The 21,874-nt window shown below is 44.2% G+C and overlaps 1 protein-coding gene across 2 annotated transcripts in view; it reads left to right on the forward strand.

Moving 5' to 3' along the window:
• LIG1 (DNA ligase 1) overlaps window positions 1-21,874 on the forward strand; it is a 135,454-nt gene that overhangs the window by 58,373 nt on the left and 55,207 nt on the right. For both annotated transcript variants that reach the window (XR_004540810.1, XM_033960347.1), the window contains exons 14-16: window positions 9,296-9,395; window positions 11,231-11,316; window positions 11,496-11,611. Coding sequence is in view for 1 of the 2 variants with exons in the window: in XM_033960347.1 (XP_033816238.1) it covers window positions 9,296-9,395; window positions 11,231-11,316; window positions 11,496-11,611 (302 nt within the window). In the remaining variant the exon portion in view is untranslated. The remainder of the gene's footprint in view (window positions 1-9,295; window positions 9,396-11,230; window positions 11,317-11,495; window positions 11,612-21,874) is intronic.

Below are 21,874 nucleotides of genomic sequence, written 5' to 3' on the forward strand. Positions count from 1 at the left end.
TGAGAACAAAAAGTCAAATAACATCAAATAATAACAAATTATTATACATTTTAACTGGAATAGCAATACAACAAATCACATTGAATTGGAAAAATCATGACAGATTAAATTACACTTTCTGGTGGAATTCTGTTTGTCATATATATAAAATGGAACTTACCATAGCAACACAAAAAGGATATATTAATAAATTTCAAAAGATATGGAGACCATTAACAGAATTTTGTAATGAATGATTAACTTTTCCCAAGATAAAAATTGATTAGAGGGAAATGAGATGGGATTTTATTTCTGATTTACACACTATATCAATGTTGAATGAATTTACAATAAAGTTGTTTTTAAATATTATTGATTGAATGGGAGGGAGGGAGGGAGGGGGAATACTACATTCAAAAGAAATTATATAAATCTAGATTTACTGCATAATATTATAAAATTTGTAAAAAAATTAATTTTCTAAAAAATGTTAAACTTGAAGATGATAAGTATGTATATCAAGTGTATATTTTTAAGTATCTAATAAGTTTATATGAAACACTTGTTGTAACAAAAGAAAATGAATAAAGATTATAAAACAAAAACAAAAAAGGTAAATATAATGAATTAACTTCAAAAATGATAAGAAAGGATTTGTTTTCCAAACAAGCAGTGTATTATGGAAATTCTAATAAGGCGGGGAGATTATTGGCAAATTATCTTAAAGCAAAAAAAAGGAAAACTAATGTTAATGGGATAAAAGATGATAATGGTATAATAACAAATCAAACAAATATAATTTTAAAACAATTTCTAAAATTTTATAAAGATCTCTATTCTTCTGAGCCTTATTTGGAGAGACAAAAAGATGGTAAAAATTTTTTAGATTTAATTAATGGACCTAAGGTTCCTGATCATATAAAACGGAGTTTAGATGAACCTATATCATTAAAAGAATTAAAAACAGCATTGAGATCTCTTAGAGTTGGATCCGCTCCAGGTGGTGATGGTTATACAGTAGAATTTTATAAAACATTTCAAAATATCCTTTCCCCACAATTACTAAATTTATATCAAACACAACTTATAAAAGGTGATATTAAAGGTACTATGGCTGAATCAATAATAATTGTTTTGCCTAAGCCAAATAAAGATCCTACTTTGGTTTCGAACTACAGGCCTATATCTTTAATAAATGTGGATAATAAACTTTTGGTGAAAATTTTGGCTTTGAGATTAGCCAAAGCTCTCCCACATATTATAGATATGCATCAGACGGGTTTCGTTGCTAAAAGACATTCCTCTAATAACTCTAGATTATTATTTCATATGTTAAATTTATCAAAAAAAATAGATGAACCAACTTTTACAGTTTCCTTGGATGCAGAAAAAGCGTTTGATAGGGTAGAATGGAATTTTATGTATCAAGCTTTAGAATGGTTTGGTATAGGTTCTGGATTTATACAAATGGTAAAAACTTTGTATAGCTTCCCGATTGCAAGATTAAATATTAATAATATGATATCTGATGGATTTCAATTGCGGAGGGGAGTTAGACAGGGTTGTCCTTTATCTCCTTTATTATTTGATGTTATATTAGAACCCTTATTGTTAGCAATACAACAAACGGGGGAGATACAGGGTATTCCATATTCAGATATGGAATATAAAATTTCGGCTTATGCTGATGATATTTTGCTTTATTTGAAAAATCCAGAATCTACCTTATCTTCTTTATTGGAATTAATTGATAAGTTTGGTAAATTTTCAGGTTATAAAATTAATTGGAATAAATCTGAAATTATACCCTTAAATGTTCATTGTGTAAAAGGATTATTTGACGCTTTTCCGTTCATATGGAAAAAAGAAGGATTTAAATATCTTGGCATTCAAGTTAAAAATACAATTGAAGATACCGTAAAAGAAAATGAAAAATTTGTATTAAAAAAAGTTACGGAGTTATGTGAGCAATGGAACCCCTTACATATTTCTTGGTGGGGGAGAGTTCAAACTATTAAAATGATGATTTTGCCTGTAGTTTGCTACCAAATGAGTATGATACCTATTTATTTTCAGGGGTCCTTTTATAAAAAGCTTAATAGTATTTTAACGAAATTTCTTTGGCTTGGTAAAACACCTAGAATAGCCTTAGTAACTTTGCAAAAATCAATTAAGGAGGGAGGGGTAAATTTTCCAAATTTTTATAGGTACCATCAAGCCTATATTCTACGTCAGGGTATGTATTGGATCCTCCCAGAACTTATAGATAATGCACCAGATTGGTTATATTTGGAATGGCGCCTTATGTTTCCCCTAAATTTAGTTCACCTTCCAAGTATTAACATGCCTAGAAGATACAGAGAAAATAAAATTTTAATGGATACTTGGAAAACGTTGAGATTTATAAGTAAATTAACACCTATCCCAATAAACAAATCAACTAATCAATCTCTATGGATAAACTCCAAGATCAAAATTGGCGGAGCTCAAATCCTTTGGAAGAACTGGATTATTGCAGGCATTAGATCTTTGGATGACGTTATTTCAGAAGGTAAACTGCTAGATTTTTCACAATTGCAACATAGATTTGGTCTTAATAAAACACAAAGTTTTAAATGGTTGCAATTGAAGCAGGCCATTCAGGTTGGGTTCCCTGAATGGAAAACATTGAATAATCAATATAGTTTAAAGTTCTTATGTTTTCAAGCAGACTTCCTAGGACATCAAGCCGCATTGTGGTATAAATTAATATCTGGATATTTGAATAAAAAACCAAAAAATGGTCTAAGAGATATTTGGAGCATTGAGATTAAGCATCAAATTAATGCATCTCAATGGCCACTAATTTGGTCTTGGAGAATGAGATGTACAGTGTCAGCATCTATGAGACAAACTTGGTTCTTTTTATTACATAGAGCTTTTTGGACCCCTACACGTTTGCAAAAATTAGACAGTTCTAAGTCCAATAAATGCTGGCACTGTAATCTGGAACCAGGGACATTAGATCACTTATTATATCATTGTCCCTACATTAAAAGTTTTTGGAATTCAATTTGGCCACAAATTAATAAATTGATGGAAAATCATATAGCAATATCATATGATACGATATTATTTGGAATGATGATGAGGAAAAAAAGTCAAATTTCACCAGAAAATAACAAGCTTTTATTAATAATGACTGGGGTTGCCATTCAGCATATAACTAATAATTGGAAGAATTATAATAACCTAAATTATACATTTTGGTGGAATACAATATGTCATATATTTAAAATGGAAAGAACAATAGCAATACAAAGAGGGACATATACTAAATTTATAAAAATATGGGGGCCACTGACAAAATACTGCAATGAATAAATAGTAGGATTTTTCTTCTTCTTTTCTTCTTTTAAATATCTTTTTTGTGACGCACATAGAGGGGGGGTAATGAAAATAAATTATACATAATATGTTATAATATGTTATACAATGTATGAATGAAAAGTAATAGAAGGGTGGGAGGAAGGAGAAGGGATAAAAATATATTTAGAATATGATGTATTAGATATAAAAATGATATTGTGTATTTATCAATTGTAATTTAATATTTTGTACATTTTATGTAAAATTTGAAAATTAAAAATATATGAAAAGTAATAAAAGGGTGGGGGGAGGGTGAGGGGGAAAATTATATTTAGATATATGATGTATTAGATATAAAAGTGATACTATGTATTTATCAATTGTATTTTAATATTTTGTACACTTTATGTAAAATTTGAAAATAAAAAATAATGGGAAAAAAAAAAAAAAAGACAGGAGATAACCAGAAAGACCCGTTTCAGGATTTCGAATTTACGCCAGATAGCGTCTACAGCGAACTATCAAGACTCAAAGTGAACAAAGCCATGGGACCAGACAACCTACACCCCAGGGTACTCAGGGAGTTATGTGAAGTCCTGGCAGAACCATTATCTGTGCTTTTCAATCTTTCCCTATGCACAGGAAGAGTCCCCTTGGACTGGAAAACCGCCAACGTAATCCCACTCCACAAAAAGGGCAGCAAGACAGAGACAGCAAACTATAGGCCAGTGAGTCTCACGTCTATAGTGTGTAAAGTCATGGAAACACTGATCAAGCGGAATCTTGACACAATCCTAGATGAGGAAAATCTACGTGATTCCCACCAACACGGGTTCACTCAGGGTAGATCCTGCCAATCCAATCTTATTAGCTTTTTTGACTGGGTTACTAGACAACTGGATGCCGGGGAGGCACTGGACGTGGTGTATTTGGACTTCAGCAAAGCATTTGATAGCGTCCCACACCGAAGGTTATTGAACAAGCTGAAATCAATGGGCTTGGGAGACACTCTAACTAAATGGGTTGGGGACTGGCTGAGCGGTAGAGTACAGAGGGTGGTGGTGAACGGTACCCCATCAGAAGCGTCGGACGTGTTCAGTGGAGTACCGCAGGGCTCAGTCTTGGGCCCGATTTTATTCAACTTATTCATAAGAGATATGATGCAAGGGCTTAGGGGAAAGGTATCACTGTTCGCCGATGACGCCAAAATTTGCAACATTGTAGGCAACAGCTTATTACCTGACAATATGACACAGGACTTACTACTGCTGGAAAGATGGTCAACGACTTGGCAGTTGGGCTTCAATGCTAAAAAATGCAAGGTAATGCACCTGGGTAAGAGAAACCCGCTCAGAACTTATACACTAAATGGAGAGACCTTGGTTAGGACCAAGGAAGAACGTGATCTAGGAGTGATTATTAGTGATGACATGAAGGCTGCCAATCAAGTGGAGAAGGCTTCCTCCAGGGCAAGACAAATGATGGGTTGTATCCGCAGAGGTTTTGTCAGCAGGCGACCTGAAGTCATTATGCCATTGTACAGATCCATGGTGAGGCCTCACTTGGAGTACTGTGTTCAATTCTGGAGACCACACTACCGTAAAGACATGCTGAGGATCGAGTCGGTTCAGCGAATGGCCACCAGGATGGTCTCGGGGCTAAAGGATCTAACGTATGAAGAAAGACTAAAGAAGTTGCGACTGTACTCACTTGAGGAACGAAGAGAAAGGGGAGACATGATTGAAACGTTTAAGTACATCACAGGTCGCATTGAGTCGGAAGATGATATCTTCTGTCTTATGGGTCCCTCGACCACCAGAGGGCATCCGCTGAAGATCAGAGGAGGGAAGTTTCAAGGAGACTCCAGAAAGTACTTCTTCACCGAAAGAGTGGTGGATCAGTGGAACAAACTCCCACTGCAGGTTGTTGAAGCCAGCAGCGTGAAGGATTTTAAGAGTAAATGGGATGCTCACGTGGGATCTTTAAGGGAGTAAATTCGAGAGCGAATACTTTGGAATGGGCAGACTTGGTGGGCTATAGCCCTTTTCTGCCACCATGTTTCTATGTTTCTAAGGTAGTCCCTATTTCTGGTTTTGATAAAGTTCAATGTAGGAATACCACACAGAAACACACACACGCAGTCTTAGAGTTGGGAAGGAGGCGCTGCCCAGGGCTAGCTCCGAGTCCCTTTTTATTATGCTTCTAAGCTAATGACATCATAGTAGCTCCCTCGTTTACACATCTCATGATTGGAGGGTACAAAGGTACATGCTTTTACATTGGTGGATACAAAGAAAGATACATGCTTATACATCGTGATCACCCTCCCTTTACCTCGTGATCATCCTCCAGCTCAGCACTTAGACAAGGGCCTGATTAACACATGGACAGAGCCTGAGTCTTTGCACATATGCAATGCCTGTCAGCTGATGTCCTTTCCAAATAAGGACAGATCAAATAAGCTAAGCATGTGACAGTCCATAGGTTATAATGCATACTCCTTAAGCTATCTTAATTAGCCTTAAGCTCAGGGCCTGCACGTAGGCAAAGTCTGATTGTTTCCAGGAGGCCCAGAAAATCTGGACTTGGGCGACAGCTTGAAATCTGTTCCTGAAGGCTGTCTACATTCGAGAGGAGAAGAATTCCCTAGCAGACAACCTCAGCAGAATTCTTCAGCCTCATGAATGGATTCTCAACCCTGCAACTCTCCAGTCCATCTTTGCTCAATGGGGCACACCTCAAGTAGACTTGTTTGTGGCTCCTCACAACTACCAGTTGCCCTAGTTTTGCTCCAGGCTTTACTCTCCTCTCCGTCTGGAAGCAGATGCATTTCTCCTGGATTGGATGGGTCTGTTTCTATATGCATTTCCTCCAATTCCTCTCATGTTTAGAACTCAAAACAAAGGATCTTATATCGGAGCCTTGGACCAATCCCTGCGGAGTACCCCAAGGATCCCCACTGTCACCCATGCTCTTCAATCTTTACATTTCCTCCCTCGGTACCCTGTTAGACAAACTCAAAGTAACTTCATTCAGCTATGCAGACGATATCATCATACTCCTCCCCTTTGACACACAAGACCCCACCAAATCAGGCATCCTGGAAAAGCTCTAGAAGCAGTAGAAAAATGGATGACAGAACACAAACTGAAGCTCAACCCAGATAAAACTAAATTTCTACTGCTTGAAAAGGACAAAACCCCTTCTATAACTGACCTAGAAATAAAAACCACCAAATATCCCTTACAACCCACACTCAAACTCCTTGGAGTAACAGTAGACAGAGGTTGCACTCTTCAGGTGCAAATCAACAAAATCACACAAAAAGCATTCTTCACCATGCGCAACCTTCGCAAAATCAGAAAATTATTTGAAAAAGAACAATTCAGACTCATAGTCCAATACCTAGTCCTAAGTCTATTGGATTATTGCAATATCCTCTACCTTTCTTGTCCCACCTACCTAATAAAACAACTACAGACCGCGCAGAACACTGCCCTCAGAATGATCTATTCCCTTGAAAATTTGATCACATCACCAACGCCTTCCTAGACTCACACTGGCTTCCAATACAAGCCCGCATCCAATTCAAACTATACTGCATGTTATTCAAAACATTAAACGGAACGGCACCCACCCACCTAAACAACCGTCTAAACAGGAACCTCTCAACCAGACAGAGGAGAACCCAATCCCCTTTCTCCTACCCCCCTTTTAAAGGAACTAAACGCAAAAAGATGTATGACAACTTACTAGCAACACATGCAGCTAAACCTACTGACAGCTTCAACTGACCTCAAGGCTTTCCGCAAAGAAATCAAGACCCTACTATTCAAGAAATTCACCCAAACATCCTAATCCCTTCCTTTTCCCCTCTCACCCCCTCTTAGAATCCTCTCATCAAAATTGCTTTAGACCTTACGCCTTTAATTGTATTCCTTTTACTGGAAAAGTCCAGCTATCTCTTTTGTTGTACTAGGTCCAACTTCTTCAATTGTATTTCTCTTCCTGGAAATGTCCAATTATCTTTCTGATGTAATCCGCTTAGAACTGAAAGGTACAGGCGGAATATAAGCCAGTAATGTAATGTAATGTAACTCTGTTCAAACTCAAGAGAGAAGCAGCCACTATGATTCTCATTGCTCCACGGTGGCCCAGGCAACATTGATTCTCCCTTCTACTTCAGCTCAACTCCAGGGAGCCCATACCTCTTCCAATATTTCCTATTCTACTTACTCAGAATCAAGAGTCACTTCTCCATCCCAACCTGCAATCCTTGCACCCGACAGCTTGGTTTCTCTCGGGCTGAGTTCTTCTGAATTACATCTTTCTCAGCCTGTATGTCACATTATTGATGCCTCCAGGAAACCAGCCACTCAACAATGTTACCAACAAAAGTAGACTAGGATTTCTTCCTGGTATCTTCTTTATCATCATGACTCAACTTCCTTGAAACCAGCCACTCAACAATGTTAACAAAAGTGGAGTAGGTTTTCTTCCTGGTGTCGTCTTCATCATGACCCAACTTCCTTGGCAGTGGAGTTGGTGTCGGATTATCTACTGTCTTTGTCGGACTCTGGCTTAAATCCACATCCATTAGAGTCCATCTCAGTGCTAGTACTGCTTATCAAGTACCAGTAGATGGAAAGCCTCTTACTGCTCATCCTTTGGTCTCCAGGTTCATGAAGGGACTTTTCAATGTTAAACCACCTCTCAAACCTTCATCTGGGACCTTAATGTGGTTCTTTCCAGTTGATGAAGCCTCCATTTGAACCAATGGCCACAGCACATCTAAAGTTTCTCACCTGGAAAGTGGTCTTTCTTATTGCTCTCACCTCTGCAAGGAGGGTCAGTGAGTTACAAGCCTTAATAGAAGATCCACCCTTCACAGTTTTTCATCATGACAAGGTGGTCCTACATACACATCCAAAGTTCCTTCTTAGCTCTAGCCCCTTAAGAATGAGGACGCTGAGAAAGAGCTCCCACATCAACCCTTGAGAAAGCCCTTTTTTGGGCGAAACAGGTCCCGTCGGGGCGTGCTAGAGACACTGCATTAAAAGGATAAGTAAAAAATAAACTTTTACTGTTATATAGTCTTTATTTATTTTCAGAATTATAATATAAAGTTAAGCAACAGTAATTAAATATGCAATTCAATATCAGGAGGCTATGAAGAGAGCCAGTGGTGGATATCCACATATGATATTGAAGGCTTTTGCCATCCTTTGATTGAAACCAAAATAGTGAGGTGTTCATCCATTGTGGTTGTTTCCAATTTGTCTCAAAACTTCATCTTCTACATCCTTTTAGATTTCAGCAGAGTTATACATCCTACCTTGCAACTGTCTGATGGCTGTATTCTGAAGCATTTAACTTTTTGTAGTGGAGACAGGCAAACCTGCATAGATGATATTACAGTAGTCCATACTCAGTGAGTGGAAGGCATCATGGCTGAATTGGTGTCGAATCATTCTTAATTGACAGAAGACAAAAACTTGATTCTGTATCGCTTGGCAGACTGATATAGTCCTTACGAATGGGTGATATGCCTCACAGCTACTAGCACAAAGTTGTATATCAGGCTAGAATCTGCCTAGCTCCTCAGTCTCCATTAAAGCAGGTGGTAAGACTAATTCGGCTCCCCTCTTAGTACTGTTGGAGTTTTGTTTTGGACTCCTGGGTTCCCCTTTTGTGCCAGCTTGGACGGGTCCTGTTTAAGGATCCGTCCGACCTCGGGGGTGTTAAACTCCGGGTCTCATGCTGGGTCCCTCCCCCACCTTCCTTCACCTCCCCATATTTTTGTAAAGGTGCCTCAGCCAGCGGATACAGTATTTCACAACTGTACACGTGGTCTCTTCAGGGTGGTGCAGGGGTAGGATCTGGCTTTTCCTTTTCCTAAAACCTTAAATCATCGTTTTTTTGTTCCCGTTGGTGGGTCTCACCTTTTTCTGCACTCCTTCTCTCTTAGGGTTCCCTCCAGAGGTGGTGGATGCTGGGAAGGGCATGTCTCCTGACTCCCGTAAGGCCTGGATAGAAGAGAGAGCCCTGATTCTTAAACAGACCTTCTGGTGAGTCTCCTTATCATGATAAGAATGCAACTGTGCCCAACTAGAAGACATCCACAGTGTGTCCAGTCAGCTTTTTCTCAAGAGGGACTGTACCTAGGTGAGAGTAGCGAGAACATCACAAGGTATATATAGAGCCAGATTATAAAAATGAGGCATTTAAATTAGGCACACAGCCTGCATATCGATTTTTCTGAATAGTTTGGATATATTAACTGCCTTTTCATGAAAAGATTCACCCAAAGCGGTTTACAATACATTGAATAGTAATCAGGTGCTCTTAAGTATTTTCACTATTTATCCCAGCATGCTCACAGTCTAACTTGTGATACTGTTTTTTTCACCCATGGGGTTGTTGTTTTTTTATGTTTTTTTTTTGGGGGGGGGGTTATTTCTTTATTCATTTTATAACTTACATCAAGTGTACAGTAAATATCAAACTATTATAGTACAACATCACTTGAAAATCTACAATATCCTACAACAAGAAGATTTAACCCCCACCCCCCTCCCAAATTCATATACAACTAAAATATACCACATGAAAATAATATCTTATGTCATTCGTATATATATTAATATTGGAAAATCAAGAATCCCCCCCACCCCAAATCCACATGTGTTTTAAATCTGCAGGAAAGTGAGGAAGAAAGCTTAGGAAAAAACACCAAACAACTTCTGGTTTTATGGGCTTCTGAAACCTTCTCTGAGGATCTTAGCCTCAAAACTTGACTGGCTGTATCACCAGTGAATATGCAGGAGGTCAATTTTTAAATTGATCTTATGCATTTTGGTATCACGAGGACATATTTGGGAAGCCCTATCTTAGGGGAAAAGTTCATGATCAAAACAAAAGCCTCCTCAGCAATTTTTACATACAGTATTTCACTCTGGAATTATGTTCCTTCAGTTTTGTCTAAAATGATTAAATCAGTTGTCACATTTTTCCATTATAGATTTGTAGCTGCAAAAGCTACCTCACCCCACTCATGTCGACTCCGCTTAAGTGCATGCCCTTCGGACCGGGTCGCCACATGCGCTTAAGTGGAGTGTGCACTTAATAGGAGTGGGGGGGAGGGTAGGCGGAGGCTGTACACTTCTCCCTCTGTATTCGCTGTGATAGGGGATTAACAGAACTGCAAATACAGAAAAACCGCAAATAACTTTTTCATAAGTTATTTGCTGTTTTCTATTAAAAACCATCGAGAATATGGTGAAACCACGAATAACATGGTGGGAGACCTGGCCTGTTTATGAAGGAGAGGCAAAACACGGTGAAGAAAGTGCTGGGAATCGGCGATTTTCTCTGTAAACGCTTGGAATCAGCGATTTCTCTATGCATGCTGATGTAATTTTGGGGAAGGAGCCAGCAAGCTAAAAAATGTGAATAATTGAAACCGTGAATACTGAAACCGCGAATACGGAGGGAGAAGTGTAGTTAAGCTGGCTCAGTTTAAATATGGCGCGTGAGCTGCTGGAGCCTAAAGTACAGGAAAGCTATGCCCTACAGCTTGAATGGAAGCAGAGCACTCACTTTCCCAGCTGTTCCAGCGCTTAAGCTGCTATGTGAAGCCTAGCCATTCCCAGTCAGAACATGATTGCATTTAACTGGAATGAACATAACGTGAAAGAATAGAGGTTGGACCTATGACATCAATGCACATAAGCGGATTGTGTGCTTATCCGAATTGCAAATATCTGGAGTTTACTTTAATGTTAAAAAAAAACGGGACCGTGGTGGTAGGCTGTGGATAACCGAAGCATGTGCTTAACCAACTTGCACTTAGATGGAGTTGACTGTATTCCTTTCTAATGACTTTTTTTATTTTCTTTTTCAGCGAGCTGCCAAACTATGACACCATCATCCCTGTCTTACTGCAGCATGGGATTGAAAACTTACCTCAGCATTGTCGCCTTACACCAGGTAGCATTTCTGTCCATTTCTCCCCCTTTATTAGTTTTTCGCTTTCCTGCAGGATCTTCTGCTGGGAAAGACCGGTTTCGAGGTGGACTCTTATAGCCAGTTTGAAACTTCTTGTGTGCTCAGGACACGTTTTGACCAAATTGATTTTCTCAGCATGTCCCTTCATCTCTTGCTTGCAGGAATCCCTCTAAAACCCATGTTGGCAAACCCCACCAAGGGCATAGGGGAAGTGCTGAAGAGGTTTGACGAGGCTTCCTTCACCTGCGAGTACAAGTATGATGGGGAGCGAGCCCAGGTACAGATGACCCCTGTCAATGGAATGGGGAAGGTAGCCACAAGAAAGGAGGGAGCGCTAGTGGTCCCCCTCAAGACTGATTTGTTCCCTGAAGTGTAGGCAGACAAAACACTGGGTAAATCTTCCTAAGACCTATGTTGCAAATGTTTAATAATTCATTATGTGCATAAATTCATTATGTTCAAAAAATGGACATTCTCCATCAACAGGCAGGGACATGCAGGTTTTCTGAAGTGATACTATCCTGATGGGTTTCAGGCTCTCTACCATTGCTCAGGGAAGCCTTTAAGTTTTTTCTGAGCGTTAGCAGATAAAAATAGCATTTCAGGCACATGTAAAAGATTTCAGCAGGGAAAACAAATTTTCATAATTGTGTGTAAAACAAAGTTGCTTACCTGTAACAGATGTTCTCCGTAGACAGCAGGGGAATGCAGCCACACTTGAAGATGAAGTCCAATGACTGAGCCTGACTGGCAAAACTCTCCCCTAGCTAATGGTAAACTTTGAGCTTACTGGGCATGTGCAAGGGGACCCTACTCCTTGAGCCCCTCCCTCTGCCATGGCAGTTGTGTCCCTAGCAGTAGAGAATGTAAGAGATGAGGGGATGGTGGGCAGGCAAGTGTGGCTGCATTCCCCTTCTGTCTACAGAGAACATCTGTTACAGGTAAGCAACTTTGCTTTCTCCGGAGACAAGCAGGGGATATGCAGCCCCTCTTGAAGGTGAGTCCACAGCTGAAGTATTGAATGGGTGGAGGCAGTTCCTATATTGCAAACAAATTGCATAGAACTGATTGTCCAAAATGTACATCTTGTGATAAGCCCTGGTCTAAACAGTAATGCTTTGTAAAAGTGTGTATGGAAGACCAAGTGGCTGCTTTACAGATATCCTGAAGAGGAATGGATCTCACATTTGCTATGGTGGAAGCCTTAGCTCTCAGTGCATGTGGTCCAATAGAGCCAGGAGACTGAGCTTGAACATAACAGAACTTGATGCAGTGAGCAATCCAGGTAGATATAGTTATTTTTGTCACCGGCTGGCCCTGAGTAGCAGAGTTGAAGGAAACGAACAGTTAATTAGATTTCCGTAACTGAGACGTTGCTTTGAGGTAAAAAAAAGTAAGGCTCATCTGCAGTCCAAGGTATGTAGGAGTTGCTCTGCTGGAGAGGAGTGTAGAGGCGGGAAAAAAGGATGGCAAAGTTAGTTTGATTCAAATGAAAGTCCGTAACTACTTTGTTAGGAAAGAACTCTGTTAGGAAAGAACTGGAGATAAGGATAATTAATGACAAGAGCTTGGAGTTCACTGACTCTCCTAGCTGATGTCAGTGCTGTGAGTAAAGCTGTTTTCCACGTGAGGAATGGAGAGTTCATTTGGAGCCTTCATCAGAAGAGTGTGCTGAGAGTTCTCTACTGATTGCAGAGTCCTCTTTAAGTTGGGAAACTGTTGCTTGAACTTTTTCTTCAAACAGACTAACCCACATAAGGAGCGTCTGCTAATCTGTTATGAAGGTCCTCTCTGAGATCGGATGCTCTAAGCCAAGCTGTACGTCTGTCCGCTATTGCCACTGCTGACATTCTGGACAGCATATCATAGGCATCATAATTTGTCTTAATTAAGTGGTAAGAGGATTCTTGTAATGCTACCTGGAGGTTGGGAAGTGCCTCTGGATTAGCAGTGACAAGTTGTTGCAGAACAGAATGCTGAAAATGTAGGATCTGCAGCTGATGAGCTATAATCTTAGAGGACAGTATATAACCCTGGTAGACCTTGCGGCCAATAGAATCAATTAAGCGATAATCTTTCCTGGCGGAGCAACAGATGGCGACTTAATTATTTTTGCCTTCTTGATGGCAGATTCTGAAACCATTGAATGGTGTGGGAGCTGTTGTAAATCATGACCAGGCACCTTCTGTACCCTATACTTCAATTCTAAGCGTTTAGATGTGGTGGATATTGATAAGGGTTTTTGCCTCTTAGAAAGTTATAATTCTTGAAGTATTTGGTGCACAGGAAGTGTAACCTGTTCCTTTAATGGAGTCTTACAGGATTGTAGGATAGCTTAGAAATCCTTAGTAGTCGTGGGAGTTGCAGCCTGAGTGAGACTCAACAGGTTAGATACCTTTTGTAGAAATTTGGGATAGGAAAATTCTTCAGGTGGAAGTGGTAGTGGCATGCCCTGAGCTGGTTGATCTGTACCGGGCATGGGCACATCTTCCTGATCTACCCAGTCATTAAGGGAGACAGTATCCTGCATTGGAGATGAACAGATAGGAAAGCAGGGACCCCAGTCTAAATCCTGCAGGATTTCCTCTGAAGAGGACAGAGTAATTGGCTCTGGAGGGCTTAGGTCCTCACATGCAGGGCACTGTTGGGGGAACTAATAATGGCATAGGGTGAGCAGGAGGGGCAGGTTGGAATAGAGTGGCACATTCCTGCAAAAATTTTTTTTTAATCTTTATTCTTTAGCACTCTCCAGACCAGTAGAGGTTAACTTTACGAATGGGTATATATCTAATCATGACCAGCAGGTGGAGACTGAAAACAAAACTTTGGGACAGTATATACTATCCTCCCTTCTCTATTTCCCTCAGTCTTCTTTCAGTCTCCAGCAGGTGTTGAGTGATCTGTACCCATCTCTCTTGGTAGGGCTGTTGGAATTTGTTTAGGGGTTTATTGTCCCTGTTTTTGGCCGGACGGAGCTTGGTCGGGCCCTGTTTGGGGGTCCGTCCGACCTCGGGGGTGTCAAACCCGGCGGGTCACGAGCGGGGTCCCTCCCCCCACTTCCTCCACCTCCCCACATTTTTTTAGAGGAGCCTCAGCAGTAAGCCTTGCCCCCTAAGTCAAGCAAGGCATATTGCTTCGAGAGCCTGTGGAGTCTGTTCTGTAAAAAAAAAAAAAAAAAAATCCTGAGGTAGTGCTGGTCTGAAGGGTTGTTTCCCTTTAAGAAAACTGTATTTTACTGTATTTTTTCATGTAACCAGCACTTTTTTATAGCTAGGTCGCGTATGGAGCAATTGTGCCCTTCTCCGGGGGAGTAGGACACAATTGAGTCCAGCCGCGAGGCACTCGCGGCCGGCCTGAACTCGGCGGTTTGGGTCGGTGAGGTGGTGGAGCTCCGTCGGCAGCGGCTGCAGGCGCCCAGAGCTCCCCGCCGATGGTGCCTCGCGAGTCGGCTTGGAGCAGTGGGGAAGCCCGGTCTTCCACAACCGCCCACGGAGGGATTCCCCGAAGGATTCCCTCTCAGCTGATTTTTTGACAGCTGATGCCGACTTGCCTGTCTTAGCGGCTGAGACTGTTCAGTCTTCTCAGCCGCTACAGGCCATGGAGGGAGCATTTTTGGTGGGAACTTCGCCATTTTCTTTGTCTGGCCCCTCCATTTTGTCTGCAACCTCAGGTGACCTTCCCCCTGTATGGCGAACACAGGGGCAGGTTTCAGCATGGACCCCTGCTGGGGCAGGGAGTCCCTGGGGACCCCCAGGGGTTTTTTGCCCCCAATTTATTTTCTTTCTTTGTGCGGACTTTTGGGGGTCCCACGTGCACCTGGGGGGTTTCGGGGGGGGGTTTCCCTCCGCGCCCCCTATGGCTTTGCCTCCCTCTTTTCGTTTGGCGTCCCCTCTTCCTCCTCCCTCATCCAAGCGCCCGCGGGGGGGCTTGGATTGCGAATTGGTGGGCGGAGGAGCGTGTTGGCCTGGTTGAGGACCTGGCTGCTTTGGCGGGCTTCCAGGATCCTCTAGAGGGGACGCCTGTTGGCAGCGGGGCGGCGGGTTTCCCGTCTTCCAGAGCAGATGCGTCCGTGGTGCGCTTTTTTATTCAGAGGGATGAGCTTTTAGACCTGTGTAGCAGGTCTCCTTGGTGCTGCATTTTTGCAGTGGCGCCGCCGGAGACCCCGCGTATGGGGGCCCCTCTGCTTCAGGGGGTCTGTCCTGGTTCCCGCTCTTTTCCTGTGCGTCAGGATTTGCGGGATTTTGTGTTGGCGCAGTGGCCTCTGGGCGCAGTTTCGTTTGGTGTGCGCCTTGGCTCTTGGGTATCCCGTCCCGGAGGGAGGTAGGGCTACCTTAATTTCGCCAATGGGGAACGCGGTGGTCTCGGCACTTCCTAAGCGGCATACCGTGCCTGTTATGGACGGTTCTGCTCTTAGGGTCTCGGAGGCGCGTGCGTTAGAGACACTTCTTAAGTATGATTTTGATGTCTCTGCCTTTGGGGTCCAGGCGGCTGTTTGTGGGGAGCTAGTCGCTCGCGCCGTGTTTCGGTGGGCTGAGCGTGTCCTGGATCGGGAGTCTGATGACTGGTCTCTAGTGGATCAGGAGGTAGCGAAGATTGCGATGGCTGCCTCGTTCCTCTCAGATGCTCTTTATGACTTGGTGCGGATTTCGGCTAAGTCTATGGCATGGCCGCGCGGCGTATTTTGTGGCTGCGCGCTTGGGCGGCGGATTCTGCGTCCACAGCTAAGTTTACTAAAGTTCCCTTTAGGGGGTCTTTTTGTTTGGAGAGGAATTAGATGAGTTGATTCAGACTCTGACGGACTCGAAGGTGCCCCGTTTGCCTGAGGACCGTGCCCGCCCTGCGTCTAGGTGTGGGGCTGCCCGGGGGCGTTTGCGGGAATTTCGCAAGTATCGCCCGGGGCGTGGGGCTGCTTCTTTCCCGGCTCAGGGTTTTTCCCGGGGTCGGTTCTTCCAGCGCATGCAGCCCTTTCGGGGGGCCCGTCGGGGGGCAGGGAATCCCTCCGCCGGTTCCCCCGCTTCCCATCCTGCGCAATGACTCCTTGCCGGTGCCCCCTTTGGTTCCAGTGGGGGCCCGGCTGCGCAAATTTTTCCCCAAATGGGCCGAGATCGCGTCCGATCAGTGGGTCCTTGAGGTGGTGCGGGACGGTTACGCTCTGGAGTTTACCCGCTCTCTGCCGGACCTTTTCCTCGCTTCTCCATGTCAGACTCCATGGAAGACGCAGGCTTTTCGTCAGACCCTTCAGCGTTTGCTAGATCTCGAGGCAGTGGTGCCGGTGTCCCCTACGGAGTGGGGCACCGGCAGGTACTCCATTTACTTTGTGGTGGCCATAAAGGAGGGGACCTTTCGGCCCATCCTGGATTTGAAAGGGGTCAACAGAGCTCTCAAGATTCCGTCTTTCCGCATGGAAACGCTGCGGTCGGTCATTCTGGCGGTTCAGCCGGGGGAGTTTCTTACGTCTCTCGATCTGACGGAGGCCTACTTGCAGGTTCCAATTCGGGCCTCTCATCAGCACTTCCTTCGCTTTGCGATCTTGGGGCGGCACTTTCAGTTCTGTGCGCTTCCCTTTGGTCTGGCCACGGCTCCTCGGACGTTCACCACGGTAATGGTGGTCGTCGCGGCAGCCTTGCGGTCGGTGGGCATCCTGGTTCACCCCTACCTGGACGACTGGTTGATTCGGGCAAAGTCGTTGCAGGAGAGCTCCCGGGTTACGGCTCGGGTGGTGGAGTTTCTCCGGTCGCTGGGCTGGGTGGTCAACCTTTCCAAGAGTCGGTTGGTCCCGGCTCAGCGTCTGGAGTGCCTTGGGGTTATGTTCGACACCTCCTTGGGGAAGGTCTTCCTTCCAGAGGCCCGGGTGAGCAAATTGCAATCTCAGATTCGCCTGCTTTTGGCGTCCCGGGGTCCTCGGGCGCGAGATTTCCTCCAAGTCCTGGGGTCAATGGCGGCGCCCTGGACGTGGTGAGGTGGGCGCGGGCCCACATGCGTCCTCTTCAGTATGCTCTGCTCCGGAGGTGGTCTCCCCGGAGGCAAGATTTGGATGTTCCGGTTCCCCTGCGAGGCTTGGCGCGCTGCAGTCTGCGCTGGTGGCTCCGGACCCCTCACCTGGTTCAGGGGGTGGGTCTGGATCTCCCGCAGTGGACAGTGCTCCTTACGGATGCGAGTCTCCTCGGTTGGGGGGCTCAGTTTATGGGCCACTCAGCTCGGGGCACCTGGTCCGCGGAGGAGGCCTCCTGGTCGATCAACGGGTTGGAGACCAGAGCGGTCAGGCTGGCGCTGTTAGCTTTCCACTCCCTTTTGCTGGGCAAGTCGGTCAGAGTCCTGTCGGACAATGCCACGGCGGTGGCTTATGTCAATCGTCAGGGGGGCACCAAGAGCACTCCTGTGGCGCAGGAGGCGGCTCGGCTCATGGTTTGGGCGGAGTCCCATCTTCTGGACCTCTCGGCTTCTCATATAGCCTGGGTAGAAAATGTTCAGGCAGACTTCCTCAGTCGTCACTTCCTGGATCCAGGAGAGTGGTTTCTCGGCGCCGGAGCGTTTCGGTTGATAGTGCAAGATTGGGGGCAGCCCCTGATGGACCTGATGGCCACGAGTGGCAACGCCAAAGTGCCTCGCTTCTTCAGTCGTCGCAGGGAAGGGCTGGCCGAGGGTCTGGATGCTCTGGTCCAGCCGTGGCCAACGGAGGGGCTGTTGTATGTGTTCCCTCCTTGGCCGCTGGTGGGCAGAGTGCTTCTTCGCATTGTTCACCATCCGGGTTTGGTGGTGCTGGTGGCTCCGGATTGGCCTCGACGTCCGTGGTATGCGGATCTGGTGAGGCACCTGGTGGCGGTTCCTCTTCCTCTGCCTCTCTCGGACGACCTTCTGATGCAGGGTCCCATTCCCATGTTCGACCCGTCTCCCTTCTGTCTTACGGCGTGGCTCTTGAAAGGGGTCGCCTTAGCAAGAAGGGATATTCAGACAAGGTGATCGCTACACTGTTGGGGTCCCGGAGGCTTTCTACCTCTCGGGCTTATGTGCGGGTTTGGCGTCTCTTTGAGGAATGGTGTCGGGCGCGGGGAGTGACCTCTTTTCGCGCTTCTCTGCCTAACATTCTAGAGTTCTTGCAGGATGGCCTGGATAGAGGCCTGGCTTGGTCTTCTCTCCGGGTTCATCTTGCGGCCCTGTCGGCCTTTCGAGGGTTGGTGTCAGGTCAGCGTTTATCGGCTCTTCCTGATGTGATTCGGTTTCTGCGGGCGGCCAAGTTGCTTAGGCCTCCCCTACGGCCCTCGGTTCCCTCTTGGGATCTTAATCTGGTTCTCTCTGTTTTGGTGCGCCCGCCTTTCGAGCCCTTGGACGACTGTTCTTTGAAGGACCTTACTTTGAAGGCGGTCTTTTTGGTGGCCATTACTTCTGCTAGGCGTGTTTCTGAGCTGCAGGCTTTCTCTTGTAGGGCTCCCTTCTTGGAGTTTTCTAGGGAGCGGGTCGTCTTGCGGCCTGTTCCTTCCTTTCTGCCGAAGGTTGTTTCTCCTTTTCATGTCAATCAATCGGTGGTTCTCCCGGTCTTGGGTGGTCGGGAGGGCTCTTCTGAGCAACGGCAGCTGCGCAAGTTGGATGTCGGTCGGGTCCTTCGCTCTTATGTGCAGCGGACCCAGGAATTCCGGAAGTCCGATCATCTCTTTGTCCTCCTGGCTGGTCCTCGTCGGGGAGCTGGCGCTTCTAAGGCTACTATTGCGTGCTGGATCAAGGAGACGATTGCTTCCGCTTATCTTCTGAAACAGCAGCCTGTTCCGGAGTTTCTCAAGGCTCATTCCACTCGGGGTCAGGCGGCTTCTTGGGCTGAGTCGTCGCTCGTGCCTCCGGTGGATATTTGTAAGGCTGCGGTTTGGTCCTCCTTGCATTCATTTGTTAGACATTATCGGGTAGATGTTCAGGCGCGTCGGGACGCGGTGTTCGGTGAGCGTGTTCTGGTATTGGCCCTTCGGGGGTCCCGCCCGTGAGAGGGACTGCTTTGGTACGTCCCATTCGTAAAGTTAACCTCTACTGGTCTGGAGAGTGCTAAAGAAGGAGAAATTAGGTTCTTACCTGCTAATTTACTTTCTTTTAGCTTCTCCAGACCAGTAGAGGTCCCCACCCTGTCTGTTGTTGTTGTTGTTGTTGGGGCTGTTTTCGCGGGCAGTTTTTGTTTTTTGCTGCGGGTTCTAGTATTTTTCTAGGGCCGGGGAGAATTAAAGAACAGCGGCTGTGGCTCGGCTGGCTTAGCTGGCGAGCTGTGGGGACATTTTCCTTCGGGTATTTCTCCTCTGCATTTTCCAACAGCATTTGGGTATGTTATTTGTTACTCCTGTTCGGAGTATTGTTTTCTTCCTGTTTTCCAGTTCTTGGTTCTGCTTGGCTATTCGGCAGACTGAGGGAAATAGAGAAGGGAGGATAGTATATACTGTCCCAAAGTTTTGTTTTCAGTCTCCACCTGCTGGTCATGATTAGATATATACCCATTCGTAAAGTTAACCTCTACTGGTCTGGAGAAGCTAAAAGAAAGTAAATTAGCAGGTAAGAACCTAATTTCTCCTTCATTTTCATATCTTACAACAAGTGTATAATATTCAATCAAAAATTTTTACAAATCACTTGACATTCTTACTTATACTCATTAAAGTATAAAATAATCCCTCCCCACCCACCCCATCCATTAATAATAAACCAATTAGCAAATATCATATTTCCCAATCCCACCCTACCTATATCTTATATAATAACAAAAGAGAGAGAAAAATTTGACATTGCCTGGCTGGAGCCTAAAAGATTTTCAGGAGGGACATAGAAACATAGAAATAGACGGCAGATAAGGGCCACGGCCCATCTAGTCTGCCCACCCTAGTGTCCCTCCCCTACCTTTGCCCTGTGAATAGATCCCATGTGGCGATCCCATTTGGCCTTAAAATCAGGCACGCTGCTAGCCTCAATCACCTGTAGTGGAAGACTATTCCAGCGATCAACCACCCTTTCAGTGAAAAAGAATTTCCTGGTGTCACACCGGCTATCAGGAAAAGAGGGCCATTTAGGAGAGACTGGGTCCTGACCCAGAGGCTGCTCACTTAGATTTAGAATGACTTTTAATGTGTTTCAAGGTACCTGGATATCCAGAAGAAGGTAGTTGATGGGGGCCAGGAGAGGACCATGAAGCCGAGACAGGGCCCACGGGAGCCTTCGCTGGCCCCTGCACCCTTACAAAAACCAGTGATTCCCTCAGAGAGCTCCTATTCAAGTTTGCCACTGGTGGACAAGGGGTGCTGCAATGATCCAGTGTTGGGAGCTCCTTATAGCCTGCTGAATCTGCCAACTTTTTTTTTTAATGCGGCTTCGGCAGCAAATCACTTCCCTGCCTTGCAATACTGAGACAGGGCCCTGGGGGGAGGGAGAAAATGGCACAGTATCTTGTTTAGTGGTCTTCGCCGACGTTCCGGTGCGAAGAGAGGCTGAGGGAGAAGTGGTCCTAAAGCCCATAGGAAGAAGAAAAAGAGGAACTTAACTGTTCTTCTTTAATCTCCCGTTCCTGTACCTCAGCGTTGTCTTTTTTTTTTAGGTTCAGTGAAATATAGTTGCCTGACCTACTAGGCAAAGTGGTTTAATTTAATCTTTTTTTTAATAATGCCATTTTTCTATTAATTACACACCATTCAGTATTGGGTGGGGGTGGGATTCAAATTATATGATCTTATAATGAATAGAGGGTTTTGAGGGAGGGTGGGATGAGGGTTACATTTTTTAATTATAAGATATAACGATAAGATGTTCAAGTGCTCAAACTAAATGTGTTTATTATGAATATTTGTACACTTGATGAAAGTTTTAAAATGAATAAAGAATTAAAAAAAAAAAAAAATTCTTTATTCATTTTCAAATTTGACAACAAGTGCGCAAAATAATATAATTCAACAAGTTATTACACAATAGCACTACATAAAAATCTAATGATACATTTAACCCCCCCCCTACCTCCCAACCTTCATCTTATTTTCAATCAGAATATACACATATTATAGAACATATTATAACATATTATTAATTTAATCTTTTTTAAAAATTATTATTAATAAGTGATAGTAATATTTTCGTTATTTCTGTAAAGGCTTTTTTTCCCCTTTCTAGTTAGGAGAGGGGAGAGCTGCGACCGTTCAGGAGCGGCAAACGAAAAAACTGTCAGGGCAGAGGGAGGGGCTCAAGGAGTAGGGTCCCCTTGCACATGTCCAGTAAGCTCAAAGCATACCATTAGCTAGGGAAGAGTTCCGCTGCATATCCCCTATTTGTCTCTGGAGAATGGTATGATTTACACACTTAGAATTTTTCATCCCCTTCCTCTTTTTCTTTGCAGTCTGTAAAAGCTGTATATTTAGTTGCATAGTATCATCGATTTTCAAAGTGTAAATAATTTGTTGGAAAGTAAGATAATCTAGTTTGTTTTGCTGCTTGAAATTGGGCCCTTAAATTTACAGTTATATGCACAAGGGAACATTTACCCAGTGTAAAGAAAGATTTGCTCTGCTGAGTTTAAGCTTTGGACAAGAGA

The sequence above is a fragment of the Geotrypetes seraphini genome, chromosome 10, assembly GCF_902459505.1.
Source record: "Geotrypetes seraphini chromosome 10, aGeoSer1.1, whole genome shotgun sequence".
Taxonomy (NCBI): Eukaryota; Metazoa; Chordata; class Amphibia; order Gymnophiona; family Dermophiidae; genus Geotrypetes; species Geotrypetes seraphini.